At 40.9% G+C, this 22842-nt stretch overlaps 3 protein-coding genes across 7 annotated transcripts in view; all 3 read right to left on the bottom strand.

Moving 5' to 3' along the window:
• The window catches only part of LOC145449090 (uncharacterized), a 131381-nt gene extending 130105 nt beyond the window's left edge, over nucleotides 1–1276 (bottom strand). For both annotated transcript variants that reach the window (XM_080327559.1, XM_080327560.1), the window contains exons 1-2: nucleotides 1108–1276; nucleotides 581–694 (exon numbers count right to left, since the gene is read on the bottom strand). In XM_080327559.1, the coding sequence (XP_080183685.1) occupies nucleotides 581–694; nucleotides 1108–1180 (187 nt within the window). In that variant the 5' untranslated portion in view covers nucleotides 1181–1276. The remainder of the gene's footprint in view (nucleotides 1–580; nucleotides 695–1107) is intronic.
• The window catches only part of LOC145449112 (F-box only protein 28-like), a 187760-nt gene that overhangs the window by 62644 nt on the left and 102274 nt on the right, over nucleotides 1–22842 (bottom strand). The gene's annotated exons all lie outside the window — the stretch shown is intronic.
• Nucleotides 18348–22842, bottom strand: part of LOC145449116 (ciliary microtubule inner protein 2C-like) — a 231067-nt gene continuing 226572 nt past the window's right edge. For 2 of the 3 annotated variants that reach the window (XM_080327592.1, XM_080327590.1), the window contains exons 4-6: nucleotides 22348–22488; nucleotides 21572–21684; nucleotides 18348–18564 (exon numbers count right to left, since the gene is read on the bottom strand). In XM_080327592.1, the coding sequence (XP_080183718.1) occupies nucleotides 18408–18564; nucleotides 21572–21684; nucleotides 22348–22488 (411 nt within the window). In that variant the 3' untranslated portion in view covers nucleotides 18348–18407. Of the gene's footprint in view, nucleotides 18565–20774; nucleotides 21368–21571; nucleotides 21685–22347; nucleotides 22489–22842 lie in introns of those variants that run through there. The other variant, XM_080327593.1, reaches the window with a different exon arrangement.

The raw sequence follows: 22842 nt of genomic DNA, 5'->3' as shown, positions 1-22842 counted from the left end.
CCTTTTGCGGCCTTGTTTGCCACGGTAAAAATATGTTATCTAGGATCGGATTTTCCTGCTATCAGACATAGGTTTATAATAAATTTATAACTATACATGCATGTTACATGAATTTTCATTGTTGACATTGTTGATGACCACATACGCAATACTGCGGCATAATTATTCATCGACGGTCCTAAGACGGACACACACAGTTGATTTAATCCAGGGGTATCAAACATGCGGGCCGCGGTCCAAATGCGGCCCACGAGAACATTTTGTGCGGCCCGCGTCGGAAGCAAGTCAGAAATGTGATTTTTATCGTGCCATACAGGAATTGCTACACAGTAAATCATATTTTCTCGAGGGTTGTGGATTTTCATTCTGTATGGTCCCGTCAAATAAGGCTTACTTGACTACTTTGAAAGACATTGAATAGGCCTACCCCTATTATTGATGGTGCGGTCCGCGGCGTCATCAAAAACTAGAAAATTGGCACACTAGCAAATTTGAGTTTGAAACCACTGATTTAATCTATTGCGTGTACGCCTCACACGAACGACGAACACAACCCATGATGTACCAGCTTACTACTCACCAATTCCACAGGTTCCACACATCTTCATACACGATTGTTTGACAAAAACATCTTTATCGCACTGGGATTTGGCAGATTGACACCAAAATGGATCAATGCAATCTCCGAGTAGTCCTAATTAAAACATAAAATGAGTTCGTTGTTTACATCTTTGTATTACGTATTACGATTCATATTCATATTACGAATGATTTGAAATGGAAAAAAATACAAATTATTGTTTATCTGATTATAGGGAAAGCATGAATTATAAATTGAATCAGTTTTTATAATCCTAAAGCTTCATTGATTACATTTTTCACACCATCCAAGGGAATAAAAATGTAGTAGTCTATGTCACATGGAACAGATTCAAGTGCATAATGGTCGTTACGGTGACGCCTAATCATTTTCAACGGTTTATGTGGCAAGTTCAGAGAGTAAAAATGATTAGATTTCATCAATTCAATATACTATCAATGTATTCCGGGTTCATACATGGACGACTATGTAGCCATATTTGCAATGTTCATGAATCTTCTACTAACCTTGTGCAAGTAAATCTTCCTGTAGGAATAAGATAGTTGAGATAAGAAACAAATTCCTTCCTCTTATTGACATCGTAACAAAGATGTAGGCCGAAGCGATTCTTCCTTGAATCAGATCAAATATGAACGTTGCAAAGCGCAGTATTACTGATGGATTAACGGTACTAATGACAATGAGTATTTGTATTTATTATCCTCAGGCGATGGACGTTTTCACAGAATGTACATGACAACGATCTATTTATGATTCATTGCACACATTCGCCAAGTCAATATGAAATGTAAGTTAGAAGTCACAGTATTTGAGGATCACCTACAGAGGCCATACCACCTGTTACAGTTTAATCCGTTGCAAGCTCAAGTCCAAAGTTCTCGGTGTTTAATTTTACATCTACATGGTCAGAGCTACGTGCGTAATTTCCAGATTTCAGGTAATTTCCGGTTTGCGGGATCTACGGCCTGACTATACAGTTCATGTTGAGCCCAAGTCTGTCCAGCAAGGTATGAAACACTGTAAAGATCCTTTCGCGGTACTTATATATTTAGTGGACAAATAGTAATAAAGATCATATGAAGAGCTATCAGTTCAGCGATATAAATGAGTCCAATTTTAGAATTTTCATTGTACAATGTACATTTTGTGCTTGGTTTGGTCGTACCCGCACGCCGCACCAATCATCAAACGTGTGTAACCATAAGAAATCCCGCAGCAGCACAAAGCGACCACACCGATATCCCCTTGTCTGACCTTATACCTGTATGGTTCCCAACCGTCGGGGAATTCCCCACTTCCCCACCCACTCTTCATTATTCATTTTTTCACTCTTCACTAATCAAAGGGCAAGCTTTTGTTGCAGTTAAATCCGTGAAAAGTTGCATTTATTTTTGTAAAAAGTTAAAAAGTTGCAGAAGTTGCATTTTGACCACATTTTGCTCGGTTGATTAAAAAAAATCAATTTTCCGGCTCAGCTCCCGAAATACCCGTAAAAACGTTACTTCGGTGCTGATTTACGGTGTTTCAGTAGAATTTGGCCGTGTATTTCACCAAAATCGAAAATACTTTCATGAAAAATCGAGAAAGCTGCAAAATGTTGCAAAAAGTTGCATGGAAAAAATGGACAAAAGTTGCAAAAAGTTGCACAATAAGATTCCTTCAAACAGCTTAAAACAGCATTCTACATATCTTACGAGCATTTAGGAACCTGCCGGAAGCTGTAAAAAAAAGTTGCAAAAGTTGCAAAAACTTGCCCTACAGTTGATCATTTGTTGATTCATGATATTATTTCTGAGGCTCCGTCATGGTATGGTATCGAATGGAATGGGAAATTCCGTTACTCCATACCGGCCGCAATCGTTCCATACAATACCAACGTTCATCACTTTTTCCCTATTTGATACTTTTTAGATACTTTCGCAACTTGTCCCACCTCTCCAGTGATATTATATTTTTGATTTGTGGAAATGTTCCGGCGTTTATATTCTACGTAGTTTAGATCAGGGGTGGCCAACCTTTTCAGCCAAAGGGACACATTTGATTGACGAACTATTGCGCGTGCCACTAGCCGCGCGAAGCGCGAAATTTTTTTTTCGAAGTTCATAGGTCAATAATATTGTCACTTGACTATATTGCGGGTCTGCTGTTTATCGCTGGGCTCAGTTTGCAAGGAATGGACTATTCGGCGCCTGGACATAACGATATCGATAGCTTCGACCAACATGCGTCAATCATTTTGTGGTAGGTTTCATAGTCGACGGCCTTTCTGCGAGCGCAAACGCAAGGTCGCGGATGTTAAAGGGCACTTTGTCTCGTAATCGCGAATATAGTTAGACTCAATCTGATACATTAGGCGTTCTTTCATTCTCACAAAGGGGTATCAATATTAAAAGCGAGAAATTGAGTGACAACATGTTGCGCGAAGCGTGTAAAAAAATTTTACTTTTGATAAACCTATCGCAAATTATTCTGCTTTATTGTAGTGTACGAAGATCTACCAAAATGTGACTGGCTCATGGATCTGCCCATGCGTCGGAACTGATATTTTAGTCATCACATATCAAGTGTGGCGGCCAGACTGGTCAACTTTTTGGTTGACCTTGCATGTTCACAATCTGTGCAATCCATTTTTGATAATATTACTAATTTCGGAAATGACCTCGCGGGCCACTCAAAACCTTCTCGCGGGCCACATGTGAAATTATCCATTTAAACAGGCCTGACGCACCAATGACATTCCAGTTTCCATATGTCGTCAGCTTTGTAGGTTGCCTAATCGCCGAAGACGTAAAATGTATGCATAACACATACACATATATACGTAAAATATCTACACACGGGATTATTTGAAAATCACAACGGAATCTCATGAAATGTACATCATAGTGTGGTAGCGCACTGCTAGCAGTAGCATCATCTACGAAATTACATAAAACAAAGGTATTGTCAAATTAAAAAGTGGTTCCCAGCATTCTTTTCATTACCCACAACCTGAAATCTTTATTTTCACCACTCAAAATTGCTACCTCCAATAAAATTTGGAAATACTTTTTTTGGTAAAGACTTGCTATCGGTGAAATTTAAGACCCCCATAATTGAGCAGTACGCAATAAAATTAATGATCAGTTAACTGGTAACCGTAAACGCAGCGTTACGCCTCAGTAAAATGTATGCAAGTGAACAAAACATAGGAAAAGATTTAAATTTTTCGAAATATAGCGAGGTAGACTCAATTTACATGCGTAAATGCCAACTAATTCCGCCGTCAGATAATGTCCTGATGTTGACGAACTTATCCGTATGGTAGATATAAGCCGCCATGAGCTACACAAGTGGCTCCCGAAGTGGGCGCCAGCGCCCCCTGTGGGCGTTGACGAGCGTGAAGGGGCGCTGGCCACGAAATGAGCGATTGGGGGGAGCTGGCTATAAATTGGGCGATAGGTGGGCGCTGAGAGCAAATGGGGTGGTTAAGGTTTAGGGGACATCTGCTGTGTAGTGTTGAAACGATTGATGAATCAATCAGCAAAATACGCAGTAAAAAATGCGAAGTCCATGGGTACGTAAACAATGTATATCCTGCTCATCAGTGGACTGATTCAGCAGTCAGCAGAATCACCAGAAAGTGTGGTTATATTGTGTGGGAGAATTACGATGTATTTGAACACGTATTGCTGCACAGTTAGGTGCGATGGCTTTAAAGAAGACTGCCTTCCGCGATTTTACTCTGTTTCAAACGATCGCGGAATTTTTACACTGATGCCACCCTGGCCTTAGTCAATAGTTCTGGTTGCGAGGAAAGATATCGCTTATAATTTACGGACATATTCATCAAGTTTTATGAGGGGAACTTATGATTTTTTAATAATGATGAAATCTGATCAAGATGAAAATGGCACTGTCTGGATTCAGTAATGAGCCCATGATATATCAGAGAGATATACTGAGACGTGAACTTCTCCCATTCTCAAACTTGCCTGAACTTGATACCTAAGCGTATCTGATTTTGACGTAGAAGCATACAGCAACCATCACGAAAAACAGCGCAAGGATGTGGTAATTTGATTTCAGGATACATTCCAATCAGAAGTTCCTTACTGAATAATCAGTCCATTTCGTGAAACTTCCGAGCATGAAATGATTGAGGAGCTGACTGCATTGCAGAACAGTTCAATATCTCGTACTGTCAATCGTTCTGGGTATACAGTTGAATCAAATAGAAATACTCTCCTTGGAATCGGATTCAATTTTTCCTCATTACCCTTCTCGCCTTATATTTGTTAGAACGTGTTTTAAGTGCCGCGACAAATCTTCTGACTCACAAGAGAAACTTACATATATATACATATATAGCCGGACGTGGAGATTTCAGATTGCTCTTATAAATCTCATCCCCAATATAATGATGAGGATGATGGCATATACAGCAGCTTCATATGTCTTATTGTTAATTGTCATATATGCAGAACAACTTTCGCTGCATTATTGAGATGTGGTGAGGGATCGGGGGGCGCTGGGACTTTATTCGTTGTCCAGGGGGGCAGTAGCCCAAATAAGTTTGGGAATCACTGAGCTACATTTTCGCAGACTGCTGTAACTCTTACAGAAATAAATACGTCACTTATCTGCAGTGTTGGGATCAAGTCACTACCTTCGAGTCACGAGTCATTTCGAGTCATTGCACATTTTGACTCGAGTCAAGTCAAGTCACTCGATTTTTGGAGGTGACTCGAGTCAAGTCGAGTCAAGTCAAGTCAAGTCACGAGTCAAGTCACATTTCAAGTCAATTTGCCTTTTCGAAGTATGAGGCATGCCTACGCCATTGTATTTTGCTAGCTTTCTGAATACAGATTGACTGGTCATTGATTTCGAACCGATGAACGAATATGAAGTTAAATATACACGTAAGACGGCGCTGTATCGCTTACATATACGTCGAAGTGCTAAACGACGCAAGTATAATTGCATAGCCTCAGTTTATAGTTACCAGCCAAAATAGAGAATAGAGAAACGAATTGATAAGATGTAATACATCACCCATTTACAAATGGATATGATACAATTCGAGCCTGCGCCGATGGTCGAGGACTATATAACCTATCTTCGAATTTAATTTCAATGAAACAAGAGGTTTGCTTTAGGTACAGAGAACAGTAATAGACATTTTTCTTTACTACTTTACTTTACTATACTAGTTTACGACAGCGTAAGCTGTAAGCTTCGATCCCTTCGTAAGCGGCCAATTTAGTTGTGAGAGAACAATGGGGAGGATCAGTAAAACGCACGATCATTGAATGATTGATTGGTCGCTCTTACGGGTTACACCAGCGTTTCGCGAACAATCCTATTGCAAGATACAGTGATTTTTATCGACATCGATTGCTTGATGACTTGAAATTGACTCGTGAATTTTGCTTCGAGTCACGAGTCAATCCACTTTTTTGATACGCCGAGTCAAGTCAAGTCAAGTCATTTTAACAAAGTGACTCGAGTCAAGTCAAGTCATACGAAAAAGGTGACTCGAGTCTGACTCGAGTCAAGTCATGACTCGAGTCATCCCAACACTGCTTATCTGTAGTAAAACCAGCTATACTATCAATTAGGGAGTCCGCGATCTCCCATGAATACATATTCATTTTGAGCTCTTATTATAACCAGGAGACTTCAATCACAACATTTCAATCATAATTTCCTCGTGTATCGTGCTTCGTCTTTATACCCTGTGTTCTGTTGTCTACTGGTCTTTCGTTTAACTATACTCTGGATCGTGTCGCTACCTTAAAGTTATTCTGCCGATAATATACTGATTTCATATTTCAACCTCGTCGTATGAGTTATTGTTCAAACAAGATCAAGAACATAACAATTGGTGTCAGAAGTCGGATTCATAGTTATTTCTGCAACGGTTATATATCATGGAATCGGGAATTTTGAAGCTTCTAGAGAAGCAGCAGGAAATGATGGCTGAACAACGCGCACAGCATGACGAAGCAATGGCGAAAGTGATGGCAGGGTTGGAACAGCAAAATTCTCACACAAAGAAGATTTAGCGCAGCAAAAGCTGCAGCATGAGCAAGCCATAACGCAATTAACGCAGAGGTTGAGTCCCGGTGCGTCAACATCTGAAGCTACCGCTCCCAAGTTTGATTCGTTTGTAAAATCAAAGGAGAGATGGGACCAGTATCTGCAACGATTCAACTATCACCTAGCAACTTACGGCATTTCCAATATGGAGTAAAAAAGAGCGTGTCTACTCTCATGGGTTGGACCCGAAACCTATTCGCTCCTACGTAATTTGTTTGGTGCTGCTGATGTCAGTGTGCAAACCTTCGACGCGTTGACTGAGAAGTTATCTCCACACTTCAAGGACTCCATTCAAGTGCAAGCAGCCAGGTACGAATTTTACAATTGCAAAATGCAACCGGGACAGTCGTACGCCGATTGGATCGCAACTCTTCGCGGAATCTCCATGGATTGCAACTTCACATGCTCAAGAGAAGGCTGTGATCAGAGCTACCTTGATGAGCTAATGCGCGATCTCATCATTAAAGAAACACCGCACGCGGATGTGAGACGGCATTGTCTAATACAGACCTGGGCAAAGTGCGGTCCGCGAAGCCATATTGTGCGGCCCGCGAAAGGTTGCTTGAAACTTATAACATTGATCTGGCTTTTTGATTATTGATGCCTGGACTAAAACCACAGGCTGTATCAACTGAACGGAAAATTCGTTTACTTCGTCCGTATAATCCAGATTCAAAATGAAGGCAATGTGGCAAAGTATGAGTAACAAATAAAGAAATCACTCTTTCCATATAGTTTAGGTCAAACCTATGTTGTCTTTGTCACATTACGCATTATACGGTATGTGTTTCAAATTGTTACGAGAGGTGTTTCTGAATCCCTAATTCGTAAAACAAGTTAATCAGTGCTCGCGATTACTATACGACTCATACCTATCACCCGTAAAGGAGTAACGGGCCGGGCATGTCAAAAGGAGAAAGCCGAAAGCTGAAATTCAAAAGTTTAGAGCACTAAATATTTGTATACTGGAGTTAGGGGTAAACCCGTCCTTTCAGTTTTGCCGATCATGTCGCCGATATTAAGGATTTTAATTATGACAAAACACTAAACACTCCATCAAGGGAGGGCGAATTTGAGAAAAAATGAGAACTTCACTACAAAATCAAGGCTATTTGAGCTTGCAGCTACCAAGACAAGCTTTGCACTATCCCATATACATTTCAATGCAGTGGTTCTCGCTCTGGGGGGAATGAAAGCATCTGAAGAGAGGCGGGAAGTCGAAGTTGAATGAAAATTTTTTCGCGCTCCTACCATCGGCTTATGGTATAGTTGGTTATATAGCTCTGTGTCATGTTCGACTTTGATATTACAGAATTCTCTCATCAACAAACATAACCTTTGATGCCATCAAACTATCCGTTAGGATTGCTTACATTCTGGTTGCTCTTTTTAATATGTTGCGATATCATGATTAGAGCCCGACCGATATTGGATTTCTGAGCCGATACCGATAAGACCGATATCCAGTACCTCCACGGGCTCCACCGATAACCCCGATATATTCAGCCGATATTCAAAAGATATGGAATCTAGCTCAAGGCCCATATTTAACACCCCAGAGCATTTCTTTCAACAACTTTACAGCCATTGATATGCTTGAACATGATATAAATGATCAAGGAACTATAAAAATGTATCAAAAGCACCAATCCAGCTGTTGCAGATTACAGTTCACGAAGCACAATTACTCGGCCCTTTCTCCAGGGAGTGAACTTCTGTGGTCTTCCATAGATGATGTATATAGTACTAAACACAGTGAGCAGTCTTTCACTTGGTAGCATAGTTAGTGGCACAGCAGGAAATCTTTCTTCATTTCGGTTCCACCGCTCCCTTGCAGGGGATCTTTCCTTCAATGGTTTAACCAAATATTGATATTCTTCTGACAATGCACCTGGAGCCTTCAGCACATCATTAACAAATAGCTGATGAGAATGTGCAAAACAACTCAAATTGTCCACGTCTGCAACTGCTCCACCCATCCCCCAGGCCCCATGGGCCTTTGACCAGCATTAAACAATCAATTGATCAATATTTTACACTCTTTTGTCAGAATTGGCCAATGTCATCATGGAATCAAAAATTTCCGTATCAATTACTGGCTTTTCTCCACGTTTGCTTGATTTTCTTGCCCTCTATGCTCGCATATTTCCTATCATGGTGGCCCCGCAGCCGCAGGCCTCAGTCAGACGACTTCATACATTACTGGTATAATTAGCTCTGTTGGTACCGAACCGGGAAATGTTTCGACGCGACGCTTTTCTCTATCATTACGAGGGTCAGTCCAGCATGATTGAAGTTCTCATTTCTCTTACTGATTGAATATTGAAATCTTCTGCAGACAACTATCCATCCAGCTGCTCTCTGTCTTTGGTGAGCGATTACTGCAGGGGGATTCCCACGAAGTCAGTGGGGCATAGCGGTGGTTAGTTATCAGAGATGAGCATGGATTAGGATTAGGTTTTGAAAAAACAGGATTTGTGAAATTTTGTCGGATTTGGATTGGATTTGGATTAGACATTTTTTTCAGAACGGATTAGGATTTGGATTGGATTGAACTATTTTCTGGGAGATTGAAATGTCGTGTGGCGAATGGCGACAAACTTTATTCAGATCAGTTATTAATGTACTTATGGTTACTAAGTTATCTTGAATCAAGTGAATCGTTGGTTGTGAAAGAAAATTTTCGAATCCCTCCATTGCATAAATTAATATTTTTTCTGAATTTCCAGTTGGAATCGGATTAGGATTGGACATGGACTTGAATATGAAAAAGTTATGGATTAGGATTAGGATTTGGATTTGAAGGTTCGGATTTGGATTGGATTAGGACATAGAAATTTCAAATCCGCTCATCTCTGTTAGTTATCTATAATAATTTTCAGATAGACACGCCTACTGCCCTGTATGCAGTATGCACTATATGCAGATTGGCCATTTATTTTTATAATTGACCGTCCTCACGTCTTTAATCGACTTCTCTTGACTCCCTACCACCATGTTGTGACGTCACCAAAATGGCCGATATTTTTTTACGTTAAATGGCCGATACCGATATTTCTCTCCAAGCGTGATATCGACTCGATATTATCGGCGAGCCGATAATCGGTCGGGCTCTAATCATGATAGGGGGGTGGCTGGGCGCGAGCGAAATTTTTCACTATCATAACGTGGTCATGCGTAAAAAGTTTGAGAACCACTGTTTTAGTGTCTTATTACAAGAACCTGGGTTGGATAGGGGTTTAAAGAGAGTAAAAAATGTATCGTGTTTAACATTGTTTCGAATCTTGACGGCAAATAGACAATTTTTAATAAACCGCCACTTTCTCATTACCTAACATCAACACATTCACTGAGCAGCATTTATTAACAATGTAATTTAGAAATAAAATTGAAATACGCTAGGGAATATAGCTAAAAAAATTCACTCGGCCCGCCAGCGTGTTTTCTTCTCATTTGGTCCGCGGAGGAAAATAATTGCCCGCCCCTGGCCTAACACAAACCTGTCTATCCCTTGACTACGTTCTCAAATTAGCTGCAACACATGTGAGTACGCTGGAAACTGATCCAGGGCGAAAGTAGTAGTAATGACACTTCCATCGTCAATAAAATGACGGGAAGTTATCAGAAGGGGAGAAAACCTTTAAAAATCCATCCAAGGCAACTCCCGGAAAGACTGAAATCCTGCAGCTGCTGTATCATCGATCACCAGAGAAAAGACTGTCGAAATGGACATGCAGTATGTCAGAAATGTGGTCGTACAGGTCATATCAAACCTGTGTGCATGTCTACCAAACCTAGTATCACGCAACAGGTCACATCCGTCAATTTCTGCTCAGTGCCGCTCCTCTCCTTCGACATCGATCAACTATATCGACGCGTAGGAAACCAGCTCTGGATCAACTCCATTATCAACGGCATTCCATTGCCGACACAGTGGGACACTGGTGCACCCTCCGCCATGGTGGGATTGACTGAGTACAAAACTTTGAGCTCTACGAAACTCCCAGCATACCATTGCTCTTTCGTAGCATACGGCGACAAGCCACTGAAAGTGAAAGGTATCTGCACTGTAACCGTGCAGGTGGGTTCCGAAGTTCGAGTTGGCTTAAAATAGGTAGTTCTCGACGAACACCGTAGGCAAAACATATTTTTAGTCTAGGTTGGAGCGATGTTTTCTCCGTGATCGCCAAGGGAACGTCTGCTTTGGATGCTATTTCCTCGCAGATGGTCAAATCGCAATCATGTAATACTATTGACATTTGTGATTCGAACGACAAATTGGTAGCTTTTCAGTCCAAATTTCCCTCCGTTTTCTCTAATGTATTAGGACTCTGCACCAAGACAAAAGTGACAATTCACTTGAAACCTAATGCCAAGCCCGTGTTTAACAAGCCACGTCCTTTGCCTTTCGCAAGGCAAATCGCTGTTCAAACCGAATTGAATTGAATAGATTAGTCTATCAAGGTATTCTCGAACCAATCAATTACAGTGATTGGGCAGCACCAATTGTTGCCGTCACTAAGTCTAATGGATCAGTACGCATTTGTGGTGACTTCAAAGCATTGAATCAACAAATCCAGATAGATCAACATCCCCTGCCCTCCTTAGATGAAACTCTTCATAAGTTACAGGGTGGTTGTATTTTCACGAAAATTGATCTTGCCGAAGCTTATTTTCAGCTAGAATTAGATGATGATGCGAAGCATATGTGAGTCATGGACACGCAATTCGGTTGTTTCCGTTCTCGACGCATGTGTTTCGGAGTCGAATCTAGTCCCGCAAATTTTCAACGCTGTATTGATGCCATGATCGCCGGCTTACCCGGTGTTGCTAGTTTTATCGATGACATAATCGTTACTGGCACTGATGAACGCGACCATTTTCGCAGCTTATCGCTACTTTTTGAGCGTCTCACCGAATTCGGTTTCATCGCCAACTTCGCTAAATGTGAATTTTTCAAAAGTAATATCGAGTATCTTGGTCACATAATTGACAAGGACGGCAAATGCCCGTCTAAAAAAACCGTTGAAGCAATCAAACAGTTGCCTAAACCTCAGGATGTTCGTTCGCCAGCTACAGGCATTCCTGGGCAAAGTCAATTATTATCGCGCGTTTATTCCTAATTTTACGAATAAAGCCGCTCCGTTATATCGCCTTCTTCAAAAAGACGCGACATTCATTTGGAATACGGACTGTGCCGCAGCTTTTCGCATTCTCAAAAACGACGTAATCGACGCTACGCAGTTAGCTCATTATGATGTAAACAAGCATCTCATTTTGTCAACGGACGCTTCTGAATTCGGAATCGGCGCTGGCGTCTCAATCGAGCACAATGGCGAAGAGAAACTGATCGCGCACGCATCAAAAACGCTTTCCGATTCGCAAAAATCCTACTCTCAAATAGAGAAGGAATGGAAGCTCTGTCAATCCTTTACGGAGTCACTACTAAATTTCGTCAATTCTTGTATGGTAGAAAATTTACGCTCGTGACGGACCACAAACCGCTTTTAGCTATTTTCTCGCCGGACAAGAAAATTCCCGTGATTACAGCGCAACACTTACAGCGATGGGCACTAACGCTCATGACTTACCAATATGACATTCGCTATAAACCGACCAATCAGCACGGAAACGCCGATGGTTTATCTCGCCTACCAAAGGGTCCAGACCCTGAGTTTGACGAACTGGAAATTCGAAAAAACGCGGAGATCGTTCACGCTATTAATATGGCATTCGATGGCTTACCGTCAAGTCGCAATGAAATTCGCGACGCGACGCTGAAAGGCAAAACCATGAAACTAGTAAAATTATCTATCAATTATGGTAATTGGAATCCAAAGACGCACGTTGATGATTTTACTAGGTTTTCGTCTCGCAAACATTCGCTCTCTCTGCACGAAAACATAGTCATGCTCAATATTGATGGTTTTCAGCGCGTAGTAATTCCGCAGTCACTTCGATCGCGAGCCTTATCACTGTTGCACGAAGGACATTGGGCTATCGCGAAAATGAAGCAGATGGCTCGGCATTACATCGCATGGCCTTCCATTAATTGCGACATCGAAAATCTCGTTAAGAGTTGCGACGCTTGCCGTAAGGAAATGAAAGCGCCTGATCATCAGTATCGCGAATGGCCTAAAGCAGTGGTTCCCAACGGGGGCGATTTGGCGGTCTAGGGGGGCGAAAATGACGAAGGGGCGAGAGGGGGCCAAAATGGACAAAGGGGGCGACAGGGGGCGAAAATAGAGAAGGGGGCGATAGGGGGCGAAAATAGAGAAGGGGGCGATAGGGGGCGATTGCGTGGCAACACGGCTGACCTTTTTTTTTTTTTAGTCAACCCGCTGGTAATTACAGTGTGTATGTCCATTTTTCGGTACTCAAAATTTGGGGGGCGATGATCGGTGTTGAGCTTGAAAAGGGGGCGATAGGTCGAAAAAGGTTGGGAGTTACTGGCCTAAAACTTCTGAAAGCTTTGAACGGATTCACTTGGACTGCGCAGGTCCAATAAGAAATAAGATGTTTCTTGTCATCGTCGATGCGCATTCGAAATATTCTTTCGTTAAAGTAATGAATGTCGTAACTACCACAACCTTGTGTGAAGTCAACGCTTTGAGGGAAGTCTTCTCTATTGAAGGCTTGCCCGTAACTATTGTGATGGATGGCGGACCGCAATTCACATCGAATGAATTCGATACGTTTTGATCGAATTTGGCAATCATCAGCCATATCGTATCACCGTCTTTTCACACTGCCTCAAACGGGGAAGCGGAGCCTTTCGTCCAGACTTTAAAAGCTGGATTGATAAAAAATTGCGACGGGGGAAAAGACTTCAACTTCGCGCTCCAAACACTTCTCGCTACGTACCGATGTTCACCGCACCCGGGCATAGACTGGAAACGCCTGCTGAGATTTTGCATGGTCGGCAGCCGCGCAATTTGTGAAGTTTGTGCTCGCCATTCGACAAATCGAAAACCGTTACGCCTAGGCAATCAGTGACTCATTTCGAGATTGGTTCCTCGGTTTACGCTCGCAGTTACCGACGCGGACCAAAGTGGGTTGCTGGCGTGGTGATGGAAATACTCGGACGTGTTGTGTACATTGTTAAGACAGATCATGGGTATTGGAGAGGGCACAAAAACCAACTCCAACCACGCTTGATTTCCATTGATAGGGATATAGCCACACAGGAAGTTGCTCAGCCTCAACATTCACAAGCTGAACAACCATAGGTCAGGAATAGGGCACAACGTCCTGTAGCTAGTCCTGCTCGAACGTCGGGCAGACGTTATGCGCTTAGAAATAGAAAACGGTCGTAAATTACCTTGTACTCCTAACTTACAGGGGAGGACTGTTATGTTCGTACATTTTACGTTGGTATCGTTTGTCTCTTATTTGTCTAGGATTAGTAATTACCGCCAATCATTATTTCCTCGTGTGTCGTGCTTCGTCTTTATACCCTGTGTTCTGTTGTCTACTGGTCTTTCGTTTAACTGTACTCTCGATCGTGTCGCTACCTTAAAGTTATTCTGCTGTACAATATACTGATTTCATATTTCAACCTCGTCGTATGAGTTATTGTTCAAACAAGATCAAGAACATAACATTCCCCACCAGAAACCCGGAAATTCCCAACAATTTGGGAGCCACTGCGTTAGAATGAATCTTTTAGAATATAAGTTTACATCGCTACAATCATTCTGCGACAGCGGATCATGTGTCCAATTTCTCCGCCAATCTGTGGGTCGCACTCATTAGCTTCATCAGTCAACATCAGGATGTTCATTGTTCTATCAGAGATAACCAGAGTTCATGAACTTACAATTGGTGCTGGAGGCTGGCATATCGTAATGTCGCTCCAAGACAAGCCACATATTTTTGAATTACAATGATGATTATGTCAAATAGATATTTCGTGATGATCATCAGACCAAAGCTCAGAAAATTATTTCCGAGTTCAACAAATTGATAAAATATTCATTTAACTGCGAAATTCTCAAGAGTCTAGGATTTTAAAACTGACTTGGTAGTTTATGGAGTGGAAGTTAGGATAAGCGAAGTGCAATTTGAAACGCGACAGCGGTCGAATATCATTCGTGTTTTTTATTGTATTACTTCATATACACGTTGAGCAACTTTAATGTCTTCAAATGATGTCGACGGGGGTGGCTGAATCATGAATCGCAATTTGAGATATGAACATAGGCATGAGCGACTTTCTTAAGCATGCAATCAATATGACAAATCCAAAGTAAATCATTGTCATGGTTCTGGCAAAACTGTCAAAGTATTGAAAAAATTCCATACCATACATAGGAAATGTCCATACCATACCATACATGCCCTGCTGTTAACCTTAACGATAGTTGCTACTCAAAATATACTGGAGTCTTCCACAAGTATACAAGTATCAGTCCCAACTAACATAAAAATTTCTTTGGTGAGATGTATGCGATTTTTATTTCTTGTTTCCTCAAGCAGTGCAATATTGTCCTCATGCGGGTCGAATTATAGTTCTATGGGCCGTACGTTGCAAGGACAGGCATATTTAGTGCTATTGCGACACCTCAAGACAATGGTCTTAAACACGCATGCGACCAGTGATAACAGTTCATGACATCCTAATAGATGATGGGAAGAAAAGAGCATTACGGGAATGCGAAACTGTTCGAAACCAGGAATATCTCGAATCGGACTGGAAGCCATTACAAAATCAACACATTCCACACAATACCTTGAACTCGGAATCGGCCCCCAACTCACTGACTTGGACTCGGACTTGCCTTGGTGGTGAATTGAAAATGACTCTGGAAAAGTGAGATTGACTTGTGACTCGGAACTAGGGCTGGGAAAAATCGAGTAGGCTTCGAGTCGAGTCGAGTATTCGAGTATCTCTTTTTATGACGTCACAACGAAATGTTCTATGTCAAAGTTCAAATATGTACGTTTTATGCCACCACAAAGAATATAATGCCTGTTACCCTTCACATAAAAGAAACTTCGGTATTTTTCGACCATACCGATTTCATTGCACTTCTTGAAAATGTTGTGAGATGATCATGAGTTCATGACTTCGGAAATGTGTTATTTCCAGTAACGTTCGTAGCTTTGTACAATGTCTCGTATGCTAGGACACGGCCTAAAGGTTTCAGGGCTTCCTCAGTGGAAAATAATTACGAAACTATAATTCTCGGCAGTAAATTAACTTTAAGTTGCGAGGAGCGTATAATTTCAGTACTCGACAAGAATCGTCATTTACTACCCTACTCGTATCATTAGGATTAATACTCGATTCAGATTTGAATATACTCGAATCTTTGTACCCAGCCCTACTCGGAGCATTGTGACTTGGTTAGAACCTTAGACTACACACCGGTCACTACGGACCCACCCAGCAAACACTCGATTTCAGTTGACTTCTGGCGGAATAGCCGCATGTCGTCCGGTACTTTCCTGGTGTGCAATCACTGTTAGGAACAAGTCACCACACCTTCGAGTCACAAGTCATATCGAGTCATTGCAAATTTTGACTCGAGTCAAGTCAAGCTAATCGATTTTCGAAGGTGACTAGAGTCAAGTCACGATTCAAGTCATGCTGAATTTTGCTATCTAATTCAAACACAGATTGAGTCGCCACTCCCTCTGAGTCGAGGCACGAATATAGAGGCAAGTAGGCTATATGCAAAAAGGCGTTGTATCGCTCACGCATAGGAATTCTAAATTACGTATGTAACTGTATAACGCAAGCCACATTTATATCAGCCTAAGCAAAGAATACGGACCCCTTATAAGTTGAAACATATTCATATAATGCAATACACTACCAACGTACGCATATGGGATACAATTTAGGCCTCCTCCAATTGTTAACGAGTAATACGAACGTATGAACCGTGGTGTTCTATAATGCTGTGGACACAAGAAAATCTCACGACTCACAGTGATTGATTTATGTGACACTTTCCATTTGGCCAAAGGATATTTTACGCTAATTTTTGACCAGCTTGCTGAGCGCGAAAATTGATTAAATGGTTATCAATTGAAAGCGACCGCGGTACTGATTGTGAAAATATAAATTTCATTTTGCCCCCCAAAATCAGCTTCTAATTTTGCATCGTAACAGAGTTTGGTATTATGACGCAACAATGCCGTCTGGAAGCACTAAGACGCAGCGCAAACCGCCATCGTTTTGGCCTTCGTTGCGCAAGCAATTGAGCAATGAGCATTCACCATCTTACTCTCGTGCGCACTTGCTCCTGAGCTGCGCCATATTATTCCAGGCGGCATTGTCGAGTACACGCTGGTAAAATACTCTTCTTCACGTTGATTTACAAAGATTTACGGAAATTTTAGGGATGGCACTTTTCGCCAACCCTGACTACGCCAAGGCGTCGAAACTCTAACTTTTCAAGTTACCAACATCCCAAATTTCTTGATTAGGCTAATCAGGCTAATCAATTGACCTTGCAAGTTCACGATAAATTACGTGGGGAATTCATTTTTGATGATATAACTAATTTCGAATATTACTGCGTGGGCCACTTAAAACCTTCTTGCGGGCCATGTGTTGGTCACCCCTGAATTAGATTAATACCCAAGTATTTACCAAACACAAAGTAAAGACACGTGATGTATACAATATATAATGTAGATAGACAGGGTTTTAATGACTCGAGGCGCGATTTGGTCATGAATATAGGAAATTAATCGACCCTCCTTTTGGATTGACTCGAATTGTACTTAGCATAGTCCGCATGACTCGACAGTAGGGCTCTTCAAAAATGACTTTTTTTCTCAAATCGTACTGGCTACTTGATAAAATTGTTAGGTTACCTAATTTAAGCCTACACACAAAATTTGGTTCAATTCCAGCCAGTAACCGCTTTGCTACAAGAGAAGGAAGTTTCTATTTATTATGTAAAAATATATCATAAAAAATTTGAAAATTTTCTGTTCACCCCATGAAAGTGTTAGGCTGTCTATAGAAACGATGCTCACCAAATTTGGTTCAATTCCAACCAGTGGAAGCGGAGTTATTGCCGTCGAAAAATTTGGATTTGAATAAAATAGTATTTACAGTGACCGATTCTTTGTTTATTTATTGTAGTTGTGCTCACCGTAAATACTATTTTATTCAAATCCAAATTTTTCGACGGCAATAACTCCGCTTCCACTGGTTGGAATTGAACCAAATTTGGTGAGCATCGTTTCTATAGACAGCCTAACACTTTCATGGGGCGAACAGAAAATTTTCAAATTTTCTATTATTTATCTTTATATCATAAATAGAAACTTTCTTCTCCTGTAGCAAAGCGGTTACTGGCTGGAATTGAACCAAATTTTGTGTGTAGGCTTAAATTAGGTAACCTAACAATTTTATCAAGTAGCCAGTACGATTTGAGAAAAAAAGTCATTTTTGAAGAGCCCTACTCGACAGTCATATGACACGAGCCATTCTATATGATTCGATTCAAGTCCTACCTAAGTGATGAAAGTTAATCTAAGAGGCTCCTCCTCACCATCTAATTCGCGCAAGCGGTGTCCTAGAAATGGGAATCAAAATGAATTTCAAGTTGCGGGTACTAAAGCCCGAGGAACACTCTCGCGAAGGTATGTCATGCCGTGTAAAACTGCTCGCCGCAGACTCTTGACTGCTATGACTGTACACTTCACGATATAATATTTTAATTGATGAGACATAACAGTGAACTGAACAAAGATTTGCGTTTCACCGCAGTTCAAAGTACACATCTCTCATGGCCCTGTCTCGAACTCCAGACGTTGCAGCGAATCGATCACGCATCATTGAAACTCTGTTACTCGAATCAGTGATCATAGGAACGTCAATATCAATACTTCGTTCCCGGCCACTTGGTCGAAGATATCTGAAATAGTTACAAAATATATCAATGGGTATGACTTGGTGCTTATAGGACAAGAAGGCATAAGTATGACGTTGATATTTGTCGATGGTGAGGTTCACCTTCGCGTTCTGTTTGTGAACCTCGGAAATTTAGAGGTTCACGTTCACAAACGAACCTCGGTAGGTTCTGCACTGTGAACCTTTTTCATATATTACAATTCTCACTTCATTATAACATCTTGGTATGAGATTTATTGCATTTCAACGGCGGACCACTCTATGCATGGCGCTGGCAGGATAAAAAGTCAACACCAAACGAGCATGAACCTTGACAATCTCAATAATTTAACTTGCTTTGTTACAAAAGTTTGCTCGAAATATCCAAATTGCCGTTTGTGAATATTTAGTGACTCTGTGTGCTGTGAGATCGACCCGCAATCACACAACATCAAGAGCGAAATACACTGCATGTACTCAGCGAATGATGCTTATTGATATCGTTGTCAGATGTAAAAAATCTAGCAGGCGTACGGAGTCAATCTTGACTTCATGAGTTTATTGTACCATAAAAACCAAATCCGTGCGATTGGGTGTTGGATACTGCTGTAGAACTTGTTCATGTGGCAATATCGGTAGCAAGTATAGAAACAAGTTTTACATTTTGCTCAATATCAACGTAGCAATACTCAGACGCCGAATACATTATCCGGTCTGGCCTAAACCGTTAAGGCGTAAGCTTATATTGCTTTGCTAGTCCTCGTCGAAATTGTTGGCAAAACGACGAAAGAATTGATTTTATGGGATTAATATATATAATTTGATTGCCCCATTTCATAGATTTGGCGACGTTTATAGCGTCAGTATGTACTTCAGAATTGTGGCATTATGTGGCCCGAGTCGTCGCCAGGTAACGTGTACAACTGTGCATTGATATAGATAGGCGATCAGTTCACTAAAACGTACGGTTAGAATTAACAATATGACGTCACGAGGTTCACGTTCGCGTTCACACAGAACTTTTCAGAGGTTCACACCATCCCTAATACTTACTTTATGCAATTTAAATTTTGAAAAGTAAAAGGCTGTTTTGGGATTAGCACCACTTTTATGAGTGAAATTGTCATAATCACTTGGTGAGATGGCCCGGCATAACGGTAATCGAATATTTCCTTGAACATTCTACCTATTGGTGGTTCCATTAGCTTTGCAATATCGGAATTAGCCACCTTCCATTAGCTGCGCTAAAAGTTTGCGACCCTTCAATCACATCTACTTTTGAAAACAACTTACTTTGGGACTTTAGATGCCTTTCATTTTCTATATCCTACAGGATTACCGGACCACGACCTAGCATATCGATCTCGCCTTCCGCCACCTCATTTTGTCGCTTGCCTTTTATATTCTCTCCTTTACTTTTCATTCAGTGTGCATGCCTCTTCTCTACTTCGAGTATACCAAGGTGGGTGTCTGATTTCAAAGACGACTCCAAGTCGTTTCGACACCTTACTATCTTTCCATTGTATCGCAGTTTTGTCGTGTTTTGAAATCATGAAAATATTATTAAACTGATACTGATATCCAAATAAAGAAGTTTTGACAAATAAGGGAAATGGCTAGTTGTACCTGTAATTGAGTAGGACACTGACCATACTTTGACCACCTCTGGTATGCAGCGTGTTTGCATAATTCCACAATGGCTTATTCAAGTTTTGCCACATGATGTGCTATCAGCTACAGTATGCCTAATATAAAGTAACATACAAATACTTCAATAATTCAGCAGAATACTGTCAGCAATCCATAGTTCGGAAACTTAAATGCATTATAATCAAATTATTTCAATGACGAAGGCGCAGCTTTCTGTTTGAAATGAGACATTTCTTACGCAGCCTTTAAAACAATGATGAAGCAGTTTCATATTTCTCAATATCAAATGTTGTCACGGCTTTCCTCACCACTTCAAATCCAATCCAATCCCGGAAATTACTTGAGGAAATGCCCAAATTCGTATCAAATATCACTGGGCAGTCGGTCAAGATAAGTCACTCATCTCTCCTCATCTCACGCCCAAACGTTGATCTGTTTTCGAAACTGTGATCCGAATCAGGCTATTAGTGTCCAAACTATTCACTTAAACAACCTCCCCCACCCCCCGTACAAAGAATTATGTCCTGACACTGAGGATACCATATCCCTGGCTACGGTCGGTATGTCAACCCAACACTGCTCATGTTTAGGAGAGGTATATACATTTTAAACTATACGGAAGTCAAGAAACAATTTTTTATAAAGTATGCCAGATCTGGTGCAGAGATGTCATGAAAATTGAAGCGCAAACGACAGCCGAAAATCACAACATTAATAGCAAACTCGACAGAATAAGTAAATAATAGAATTGCTAAGCACAAGGCACTCAATTCGCAGTTTGCAATTATTACGAATGGCAAAATTACATCATAAGCTACCAGTGTTAGTGTCATAAGTTATAGAAACCACAGCAGGGTCAGTATAGCGAACAAAATTTATATAATACTGCATGCAAACTGAACGAGATTTCCTCGACAACTTAAAGGCAGTTCACGATTGATCCTGGCTTTACTGAGTACATGCATAATTGCACATGCAGTAGAGATCGGGCCTCTAGACCAATTGAATGCCTGATTTATATACATTCCGGATGAGTGCAGTTTTAAACCAGGCTGCTGTTCCCTTCTCTGAAGAACATACACACGTGTCTGTGGTCGCTCGGCCCGAGTTTGTTAACCGGTTTCCACCCGGAAGTCGACTGCGTGTTGTTAGATCGAAGCGCATTGTCGTTAGGCACTCTGTGAGGTGTTAGCAAAAACGTAAAACGAAAAGAAGGGTTAATAAAACAAAGACAACTGACAGTGAAATGCAGCTGTAGCAAACCAAAACAAATAATCTAAATTCAGGGGATCGTTCGTGCTATTTTGTTCACACAGAAACGTGTACCATATCCACTGGTTTCAGGGAAGAAGCGACATCACAGGATAAAGTTGTATACTCACATTCCAGGAAGGTCGGCAAACTTTTCTTCGTTTTTAACTGGGATAACGAATAAATTTTGTTGCGGTACCAGTCCCGTTTTGTCTCGATAATTGTCTCTGTGCTTTTGACTGAGCTGAATACAAGATATATGCTGAATAAATTAATCAAGTTTATACCTCAACAGTAAAATGTTAGGGAGTTGATACCAAAACTGGTGTGGCTAGTTGGTCAGTTCAAATTTGGGAATTCTTGGATGCTTTCACCTCAGCATTAAAACTGACAGGGCTGAGAAGGAAATGGTTCTATTACAAATCACGAAGTCTCTTAATTACCATTATCAAAAATGGTGTTATTTTGTTATAGCCAGTTGAATAAGAAGAAATAAAATATATTATGGTTGCGATGCTAATTTATTTGAGATACAATCATATATATCTTAGGCTACTTTTCCTTGATCAAAATATCACGTGTTCTATAGTATCGAGCTCCTTAACTTCTATTCACTCCCGGTGGTAAAATGACCCATAATTGCCATTCATCACCCCCATTAGCATTAGCTTATCGTTTATGATCGTTACTATCTATTTATCTCGAAGGCCAAACCTTATAACATTTCAGTTCTAAACCAGCCCCAGCGCAAAACAAGACATATATTTCTAGTACATAAGCCTACACACAAACGATAAATAGGATGTGTAAATTTGTCGCGATGCTAACACGCGAATCGACAATTGTGCGAGTAAAATGCTGTTTTTAGATCGCTGGCTGCTCGCCAAGCTAATGATATAATATTCACCGCATCGAATGTGTCCAAACCCCGCGTTCTGTCGTAGTCTAAATTAAATCGCGACCAAGTGGCTGAAGTTCGATATTTTTCCCGCGTCCGTGATCTGTTTCCGATTACGAGATCCGGATCGTGCGTGTAGATGGTGGGGAACTGAAATTCAACGCGATATTATATATCTCTAGAGAAATGGTCATCAATAAATTTAGAACTCTCGATGACAGTAAGATTGATAGTACTGATGCGTTTTCAAGATATATATACTGTGAAGCAAAAGGATAAGTGCACCAAGTTATAGCATCAGTATACTATCCACATTACACATACATCCATTTCTGTCATCTCCGTACCGATGGGGAACCATACAGATGTATAATGTATATAGATAATGCCAGCTGTGGCCTTAATCAAGTATCTTATGCATTAGTTAGAGCAGTTCTCTTGGTGGACAACGCTAAAAGCTACGGATGGTGCGAACGTTCTATTCATGTTCCTCTTTAGTCGGGT

Source organism: Botryllus schlosseri, chromosome 10, assembly GCF_051294905.1.
Source record: "Botryllus schlosseri isolate E-star chromosome 10, Bs_hap1, whole genome shotgun sequence".
Taxonomy (NCBI): Eukaryota; Metazoa; Chordata; class Ascidiacea; order Stolidobranchia; family Styelidae; genus Botryllus; species Botryllus schlosseri.
Note: the sequence above shows the minus strand (reverse complement) of the source record. Positions and strands in the feature narration are given on the sequence as shown.